General features: G+C 40.5%; 2 protein-coding genes across 5 annotated transcripts; both read right to left on the reverse strand.

Moving 5' to 3' along the window:
• Positions 1 to 1,062: 1,062 nt before the first annotated feature.
• Positions 1,063 to 4,029, reverse strand: snx10b (sorting nexin 10b). Of its 2 annotated transcripts, none has more exons than XM_070835346.1 (6): positions 3,927 to 4,029; positions 3,573 to 3,659; positions 3,379 to 3,479; positions 3,146 to 3,247; positions 2,774 to 2,983; positions 1,063 to 2,538 (listed from the first exon to the last, which is right to left on the reverse strand). In XM_070835346.1, the coding sequence occupies exons 1-6, from the start codon at positions 3,957 to 3,959 to the stop codon at positions 2,409 to 2,411; spliced, it is 663 nt and encodes a 220-aa protein (XP_070691447.1). In that variant the 5' UTR covers positions 3,960 to 4,029; the 3' UTR covers positions 1,063 to 2,408. The 2 variants fall into 2 exon arrangements, with proteins under 2 accessions (XP_070691447.1, XP_070691448.1); XM_070835347.1 differs by having other exon boundaries at positions 3,573 to 3,656; positions 3,927 to 4,026.
• Positions 4,030 to 4,371: 342 nt separating this feature from the next.
• On the reverse strand, positions 4,372 to 8,983 carry cbx3b (chromobox homolog 3b). Of its 3 annotated transcripts, none has more exons than XM_070835034.1 (5): positions 8,825 to 8,983; positions 8,263 to 8,403; positions 8,014 to 8,164; positions 7,382 to 7,551; positions 4,372 to 5,570 (listed from the first exon to the last, which is right to left on the reverse strand). In XM_070835034.1, the coding sequence occupies exons 2-5, from the start codon at positions 8,400 to 8,402 to the stop codon at positions 5,450 to 5,452; spliced, it is 582 nt and encodes a 193-aa protein (XP_070691135.1). In that variant the 5' UTR covers position 8,403; positions 8,825 to 8,983; the 3' UTR covers positions 4,372 to 5,449. The 3 variants fall into 3 exon arrangements, with proteins under 3 accessions (XP_070691135.1, XP_070691133.1, XP_070691134.1); XM_070835032.1 differs by having other exon boundaries at positions 8,810 to 8,983; XM_070835033.1 differs by lacking the exon at positions 8,825 to 8,983 and adding an exon at positions 8,607 to 8,693.
• Positions 8,984 to 9,679: the final 696 nt, after the last annotated feature.

A 9,679-nucleotide genomic window follows, 5' to 3' on the forward strand; every position in this document is an offset into this window, starting at 1 on the left:
GAAAAGTCAAAGCACATATTGATCATATATATATATAAGCTCAATTCCATTATACGTGCAGGAGTTAAAGAGAATAGGTCTACATTTTTCTGCTGTATTGATTTCAAGTCATTTGACTGGATTAATAGGGAACATCAGTGTAGGTTGTTAAATTCAGGTGTTGAAGGGAAGTTTTATTATGGCATTAAGTCCCTTTATCAAGCACCTGTAGCCCGATTTCAGGTTAATGAATACACAACTGAGGGTTTTCCCAACAAGTTAGTGTGAAACGAGGAAATAGTTTGTCTCCACCATTGATCTCCATCTATGTTACTGATTTAGCTCTTCTAACTAAGGTTCCTAGTTTGGGAGTTAAAGTTGATGATCAGATTGTGGGCAAATTATTATCTGCACATTACATAGTTTTACTTGCTGAACATCAAGTAAAGTCTGCAGATGATGCTGAATATTGTTACTGAATGGAAATGGAGAGTAGTGGTAAGTCAAGACAAAACACAAATTGCACATATTAGAGAAAAACCACTAGAGGGAAGTTCAGTTGTTTTTCATTTTGGTTCATTCATGTAGTCATATTGTGATCATTTTAAGTATCTTGGCTTAATGCTGGATGAGCACATGACATTTAAAGAAGCTGTCAGTGTTGTAGCTCAGTCAGCAGGTAGAGGACTGGGATCTGTGCTGAAGAAACTTAAATAATGTGGTAAACTAGGATCCCATTCTTATAAACAACTCTATAATTCATGTGTGTGTCCTGTGTCTGAGTGTATGTCTCTGGTATTTGCATTTTACATGAATATACAAGTTGTAACATATGCATCAAACAGCTATTCAATCCATAAATTCACTTTAGACTTTACAGTTCTGGCCATTAGTGGAGATATTGGATGTGAGCCTCCAAACATCAGACATAAATGTCAAACGCTTCAGCTCTGGAAAAGGCTTGTGAAGATGTCTGATCAAGGACTCACTAAAAAGATATTTAGTTGGGAAATTTTGCATGATCATCCCGGGGTTAATACATTTAAATCTTTATTTTAACAATTTGCCATTCATTTTCCTGAACAGGTTACTTTGTGATATTCAAGAGATTAGGAGCAAAATGTTTCTTACATATAGAGAGAAATGGTCAGTTGACACATGGTATAAACAAACACACACATTTGAGTAAAAATGCCCTCACTTCAACATCTTGCGTGTTTTCCAGATGTATTAGAGGCATAAACCTCTTTTGAACATCCAGCTAAAGCAAACATCTGCTGCCCCCCCACTCTTAAGCACAGAGAAAGAAAGCATATTCTGCATTAGCATATGTGGATGTGCATGAACGCGCACACACCCACACATCTTCAGGAAAGACGTTCCACCCCCCAATTTGAGTTTGTGGGCTTTCCTACTTTCCAACCTGTTCTGCTGCTCAGAGCAGAGCAGGTCTGAGGTGACGTCACCTCTCTGTTCTCTGCAACACAAGCCTATTGTCTGCTGTGAATTCATAATGAATACACCCGCTGCAGAGAGACAAAGCTAATCTAATTGGCTGTGCAGATATGTCAGTGTGCCGTCACTCTGTTTAGCGGTCATTACCTCTGCATAAGCGTGGTGCTGCTCACTGTGGGAGCACATGCATGTATTCCGCATGCACACACATGTACACACACACACACACACCAAGATATGTAACTGAGCAGGCTCATACAGACACAAAGCAAGAGACACAGATAGAAAAGGTGGCTTGTCAGTGCAGCTGGCATTTTGTTCAGCAGGGAGCAATGTAGCCTGTCTACCTGGTACCCTTCTTAGACAGGAGCGAGTCCATTGGGATCCCACAGGACCTCCTACCAGCCACACACCTGACAGGGGGGCTGTCTGAAAACCCTACAGAGACCCTATTACACGTCATACTGCTAAGCACTGCAGTGGCCACCAGATGACAAGCTTCCCTCACCTTACACTTTATTAGGAGAGGGGAGTTCAGCCACAGAGAGACATTGGGCTGTCACTGCCTTAGATATTCATTGTTATGTGCAAATATCTGGCCAAATGCACCTGTGAATGACCATTACTCATTATGCTATGTTAGGCTTGTTTGTGGAGTGAATGTGGATAGCTACAACACATGTTCATGGGATAAGTGAATATACAAATAAATGGATGCAACAACACTGCCATCTTCAGGTAAATTGTTGCTATAACTTTATATGAAGACAAAACACACTAGGAGAGACGATACTTGAATGTACATGTGTTTCAAATTGAAATGGCTGGATGAGAACATAATAGACAATGCTCTTTTATATAAATGAAATAATCTGGAGCAACCACATAGCCAAAAGTGCAGTATTAACTGGTAACAGGCGAATTTCCTCCTCTCAAGTCCAAACATTCCTGCCAGTGATGAGATGATGACGTTTTCATGTAGAACCAGAAGAGCAGCTCAGGGTTTCCTCTTGGCTGGTTCTCATGAGATCAAGTGAAGCTGTGCTCTCTGCTTTGTTTATTGCCAAATCTTTAATCCGAGGCTGTGAATCTCTAAACTCTGAGCTGGAATGACAGAGGCAAGAGCAGGGGATGGAAAGTGAATTACATTGTACAATTTAAGGTTTGAAGCACCAGGAGTTCTCATAATGTATGTCCTGGAAAATATATCAGTGTGTGTCTACTTAAAAGCAAATTGCTGACAAGGCGAATTCAAAAAGAACTTTATCCAAAGAAGAAGTAGAATAGGAAAAGGCTGCATCTTTTGGAGTGGAGACTCCAAAGTGTGCCATGATGATACCTGTCTGAATCACAGTCACAGGACAGGCTGAGAACCTTCTGAAGATCCTCCTCTGAGTGAAATCGCCTCAGGCCACAACGTTGGACCGCCTGGACCACAGAGTAGGGGGTCCTTCCAGCAGCACAGGCCTGTATCATGGACACGCTGAGCTGTGACTGCAGGAAAAGGTGCAGGCAGCTGTCTGACAACAGAAGAGGGTTCTGGAGGATCCTGGACAACAAGGAAAATGACACTGTTAGTAAACTGTTTGTTGATGTGAAGAGCAGTCATGTGGCCTGTTGTTCGTTGAAACTGTGATGCACTAGTTTTGTTATGTTTGTGTTTTAGCATGTCAAAGTTCATATGGTTATTGATCTGTGAGGTCATTCTTACTGTTCCAAAAACTTCTGGAGCCCTTTCATGCGCTCACTGATCTGTTGGGCGCTGTTCAAGCTGAAGAAAGGGTTCTTTGGGGGCATCTCTGGTAGCTGTACCCTGCAAAAGACAAATATATCCTAAAAATGACACTAGTGCAGATTACTTTTAAAATGAAAACTTAAAATATTCATGGTATTGAGTTTTAAATATTAAGTGTTCATAATGAAAATACAGTAAAACTGACTTACATTAGCATTGAATTTGCTTGTAGCTTCTGCCTGAGCCACACAAACTCACTATACCTCCTTCTCACACTTGAGGTCTTCTTGTTGAAGCATACGCTGTTGGTCTGAAAGAGGACACAGTGTGACAAACGTATTACAGTGAGCTCAAATATTTGATGCTAAAGATTAAAACAACTTCCTTTTCTCATTTTACTTACATGTAGACAAATCTCATAGTCTATGTAGGCATGCCAAAAGTCATTCTTTTGTATCCTTGGGTCCCGTACCCAGACACTGATGACCTGCTGCATGGAGAAGGCAGGAGAGACACTGAACTGAATGCACTGTTATGAAAAATGGGAACTTTTTATTGGTGGATAGAGGAAGTGAATGAGCAACACGTCAAGAATCAGGAAAGGAAAATCTTCCTTTATTGCAGAGGACAAAAAACAAGTTGTTTTTTAAGGCTGTACTAGATTTTAAAGCTTCTGAACATAAAATGTTCAGACATTTTAAAGCTCTTTAAAACGTTTAAACATCTCATTCGAATTGCAGAATAACCTCAGACCTACCTGACTCTCTGTGTTTTCAGTTTCTTCTCTCATAATCCAAATATTCTTGTTTGATTTTACATGAGAGAAAGTCACCTCAAAATGTTGTACTTAGCAATGCGGCAGTTCCTTTTATTTCCACTTTTACTGCCCAGGAGCAAAGGCTTCAAAATAAAGTCACAAGACTGAGATAAGCTCCTCCCCATTACTGTAAAATCAAATGAACAAAAGTCCCTGCTGATCACTGAAAAACAGCACTGGCATGGTATGACATGTGCCAGCATGACTATGTCAGTCTACCACTGCTTATCACTTTATTGCTTCGTTTAGAATCAGTCAGAACACTTTAGCTACTGTTGTCAAATCAGCTATCATCAGATTGGAACTGATCAGTTGTTTCATTGATGTTTCTACCTCATGATTTAGCACGGGACAAATGTGACATGAAAAACATCAAGAGAAAAGCTTCATAAAAGGTTTCATTTATTAACAGAGACTTCACAGATCCATGGTCAACAGTTACAGTAATTCAGTAGCAGGTGTGTTTTAGAAGGTTTAAGGTTCAGCTGAGTGTCCCATAACAGTCACGGGAGATAAGTCGAGTCAGGACAGTGCCATAAAGAATACAGGTGTCATGTACATGAACCTGTGTAATTACTGGAAGACAATGCCCTGCATAAATGAACAGTCTGATATCTAAAGTGCTACAATCCTTTTAGCCTTCACGGGTTCACAAAGGTTATTTTCACTGTATGTAAATCTCAATACATTTACTTTAGACATATAATGACCATCTGAGTAAATTATGCCATTACATCACTTTGTGTAAGCACCAAATAGTATTTCAAAAACTCAACAATATTTTTTGTTACAATTCAGTTTAGAGGGGAAGAGAACATTTGGTACTTACCAGCTGATTGGAAATATGGGAAAGTTTCTGGTGGGCAACACATATTCCAACACAGTAAAGGCTGTAGCTACGAACACCTCACAAAATACAAGTTCAAACAACAAACGTTCGAAAGACAGGTCTACAATCTTCAGCTCTAACTAAAAGCTACATAGACTGGAGGTACAGATTGGACAGCAGTTAGTTCACTCCGCCTACATAGTGTTGCTATACAGGATATAAAGCAAACACCAAACAACCAAGATCACCACAAATACTTAATTACCATATAACAAAAACAAAACACATGTCCACAGTGATTGTGTCTGCTTACACAAGACCAAAGTCGCTACAGGTTAGTCTGACCTCAAATTTAGCTGCACTACACAAAGGTTAGTTATAGTCTCCATCGCAGCCTCCACAAAGGCACAGAGACCTCGTTGAGCACCACACGGCAGAGAGCACTTAAAATCCATCCCCGCTGAGGATGTTGCACCTGCCAGAATGTGAAGCTCTACCTGCAGCGAGACGTAATTTCACACAGCGTGCCTCTAATGTCAGCTGAAGGAGGACACTCGATGGAGGTTAAACTAAGCTTAAGGGGAGAGCGCAGCTGTTTATCAGTTCGTCTCTGTACACAACCCACACACACACTTCACTGCTCCTCGTCTCCACAGTGCCACATCAGCTTCTGCTCATAGAAGTCGATGACCACCTGGGGACACCTGGCGCTGGCTTCACGGGCCGGCAGCAGGGCTACATCATCGGAGTTCTTCCTGTGGGGAAACAGACGGGAGAGGGAAGCCATTAAAATGGCGGCCGCCTACTTTTGATGTATGCAAAGTGTTTCTACAGCAACACATGCACTGCTGCCAGTTTAGAAACGGCTATTGTGGAGAAAGAAAGACTACGGGGAATTAATCACATATGCTCAGTACAGCCAGTCTCTGACTACTGGAGTTTTGAAACATCCAATTACAGTTATTCTGACTTAAAGTTTCCAGTATTGCCCTCCAGACACCCCGGAAGACACCCAAAATCAATTAATATGGATGAACTCTGAACTGTTAATAGATGGTAAGCACTAGACAGAAGTGGATTCATCTTTATTCTGATTTAAAGGGGCAAACAGCTATTGAGTACTGAATTTCCATTAAGTTGGAAAACTCATAACATGGTCAAAATCAAAGCAGCAGATGATGAGTTTTCCAGACATTTACCCCTCACATTTGTTTCTGTTCCATTATTTTTTGCCCATTGATATTGTTTAATATTTTACTATTAAACTGTAATTGATTGATCACAGCCATATATTTATATTTATATTTATCACAGCCATATATTTATATTTATATTTATTTTGCTATTGCTATTTTTTCTTTTACTATTGCTTCTTTTCACTCTCCCTGTTCTATTGTTGCTGTAACATGAGAATTTCCCCCTATGGGGGATCAAATAAAGAAAGTCTAAGTCTAAGTCATTTATTTCCTGAATTGATTTTATTGTGTTTTAAAAGTGGTTCTCATTTATTCACCTTATGTAAGACTCTTTGAATTGCCTCTGTGTTCAGGGTGCTAATAATAATATAATGATAATAAATAAACAAAGAAACTTGCCTTGCCTGATATGAATAGACACTAGATCTTCTGTTTTCCAAAATGCAAATGAAAACATCTTTTCATTAGTGAGAATTCAGACCAATAGAAATGCACAGGGCTGCAGTGGTGGGGGCCTGCTGTCTCACAACATTATGTACAATCCAGAAAATTCAGTATAAGTAACTTATTAGACTCTGCAATACTGAACAACAGTTTACAATATGAGGGAGGACTTTACTACTCTGGAAGGTTACCATCTTTTTGTCGTTCCTTGCGACAGTAGCGAGGTAAACAGCAGAAATACTCCAATGACAAAGTAATCCTCCAGAAATTTGTGGCTATATGTTTGGCAAATGCAACATCTTGATGGGTGACGGTGCGTTGCTGCAGAATTTGGGCCAAGTTCGATTGTTTTGCTGGATGACGCAGCATTTCTAGCTGGAACGCCGCCTGCATTAATCTGATCGCACCCTCCATGAGTGAATAAAAATCCTAATAAATGCCCATAGCTTTCTACACCTCCTATCAAAAACTCCACACCCAAGCTATGAGTTTTGTTTTCACAATCTGAGTAGTACTTCCCATATCTAATAACCTGACATGTATGTGTAGAATTGGTGAAATTCCCCTTTGAAACTGCAAAGCAGATTTACTGTGGTAAGAGACACTCTCCATAGTCACGTTCTAACCTGGGGAATGTTTTGCTAATGCCAATACAGTCTAACTTTGTCTCCTTGGTAAATGATATATTCACATTAAAAGGTTGGTATATGAGACTGTCTGAGCTGTAATGTCTCCGCATACCAACAACAACAAGATCAAACACCCTCATAAACCTGACACCAGGTCTTCCATTATCTTTGCTGTAGGTTGAAGATGTACATTGCAGCTTTAAATGTGTTGAACTGTGGCTTTTACAATCATACAAACATTTACCCAACCCCTAGCAGTTACTCAAGGGCAGAGAAAAGAGGAAGTGGTGGAGTTACCATTTGACAAGGAACATGAGCTCTCCCTGTCTGTCTGTGGAGCCGATGATGCATTCAGGCTCGAGGTAAGTGCTGAGGTTAGTCGGGGTGTCTGACTGCTCATCATTGGGCTCGAAATCGTTGCTGTTGCTCTGAACAGAGTGAGCCTGCTGCTGAGACTGCATACAGGACTGTAAAGAGAGTGACAAGACCAAAGGGGAAACAGTTAGAAGAAAACCACAAAGACTAAATCTGCATTAGGAGACAGCCCGGATGTGGCTTTTACTGTGCAAGCCCATTGCGAAAAAACAGGAAATTTAAGTGCTTTCACTTTCAGGGGCACTGCAAAACTAACCACCTTCACACATCATTTAGTTTCATATTCAGCCTTAAAACTCCCAAAAAAAAGTAGGAACAAAGTCTGCCAACACGGTCAGATGACTGCACTGAACTCCAGCACAGCTTCTTTTTACTTAAAGAGAAAAAACATCGTCAGTGTGACGAAAAGCAATGCACTATTTAAAAAAGATTCTAATAATATGTTGTTGTTTTTTTTCTTCCTTTTTGCAGATTTAAGTGCGGAAGTTCTGCAAATAACATGGAAACAACATAAACGTACACATGTTCCAGCACCGCATTTCTCACATACTCACAATTTCCGTCTCTTGCTCTGCCATTTCTTCTTTGGGAATAAGCCCTTGTTCAGTTTCCTCATTCTCTTCTGAGAAATGGGTGTTTCTCAGGAACTCTTCAATGAGTTCAGGGCAGTCCAGGTTGTCCTCAGGCTCCCATGTGTTTTCTGCACTGTAAACATGTAATAAAGAGGAGAGAATACATTTTAATATGAAGCACAAATACAGAAAATGACTAATTTCTGAATCTGCATCTCACATCTCACTCACTCAGTGAAGCCTTTCCACTTGAGAAAGTACTCCACTCTTCCATTAAAGACTCTGCGGCGAATTATTTTTTCTACCACAAACTCCTGCACAACTGTAGTCTCCTCAGTCTTCCTCTGTTTGGCAGTCTGCTTCTTTCTCATCCTGCCATGGAGGAGAAGCACACGAATGACATCCAGCACGCATTACTGGCAGCAAATGGAAACAAACCATAAAACGTCCATCTTTTGTCACACGTGAACCCTGTCGTGTCCCTGTTGCTGATATACTTGCAGAACAACATGACAGTGGTGAGCACTCTGCTTGCCCTTCACACAATGATCCATACACTTGTTATAGCGCTCCACCTGCTGTTTCTGTCGGGAGCACCACACACTCTCACACTACTCCTTCAGTCCAAAACGCAACACGTTAGTATTTACACACGTGTACAGTTCATTCAGACAATTTAGCTGTAGGATAAATAAATGTGTAAACTGCAGCCTGAAAACGCGATTGGAAACATGCCTGAGTGGTACACAAGACGCTGCACTGAACAATATGCACGTACGCTTTCGATGTTTACTTAATCTCGGCGGACAGCCAGCTGCGGTGCTGCTCTGCTCTGTTTGGAGCGTGTCGCTCGAAACTACATGCACACAGCGCCGTCGATGCTGCTTTTGTGGGCAAATGTGTCGGTCGGCTTGTTTACATGAGCGGAACAACTTTTCATGAATGAGTTAAAATTAAAGATGGCCGTGGATGCTCGGAGGAAGTGGTTGCCAAGGGAAAAGGTCATGCCAGGAAAACCGGGAGGAGACGACGGGGACGCGCACGCCGCCGACCAATCAGAGAGCAGTCCGCTCGTCCGTCCCCCCCCCCCCCAGTCCAGTGGTCCGGAACAGCCCTGCCACCCATGGGCGTCAACTGGGTACAGCAAGGGACTGTGTGCATTTGGCACGTCTCACTGGGATTATAGATTGGCTCTAGGTTATAGATTCTTTGATCTTTTGGATCATTGTCGGTATTTGGGAGCGACATTAAAGAAAAAATAAATGTCCTCAGAGTGTAAGCAGAATCATATAAGGAAATAGAAATAAAAGCTAAACCTGATCAGGTTTCTGAATTTTGAAATATCATTGATTATATTATATTATATTATATTATATTATATTACATTACATTACATTACATTACATTATATTACATTACATTTCATTACATTATATTATATTATATTTTGAAGTACTTGTTTCGGAAACTTTATAATTCTATTACAGTTTACTCCACAACATTTATCATTTTATTGTTTTACCACTATAGGTCATGGATTACATTACATTTCATTATCCAATAGTACATACATAGTTAAAGTGTAATGATGTAATTAAAACGCAGTTCAATGCACAATGATAATATTTCAAAAAATATCCGTAAATGA

The sequence above is a fragment of the Pempheris klunzingeri genome, chromosome 8, assembly GCF_042242105.1.
Source record: "Pempheris klunzingeri isolate RE-2024b chromosome 8, fPemKlu1.hap1, whole genome shotgun sequence".
Lineage (NCBI taxonomy): Eukaryota > Metazoa > Chordata > Actinopteri > Acropomatiformes > Pempheridae > Pempheris > Pempheris klunzingeri.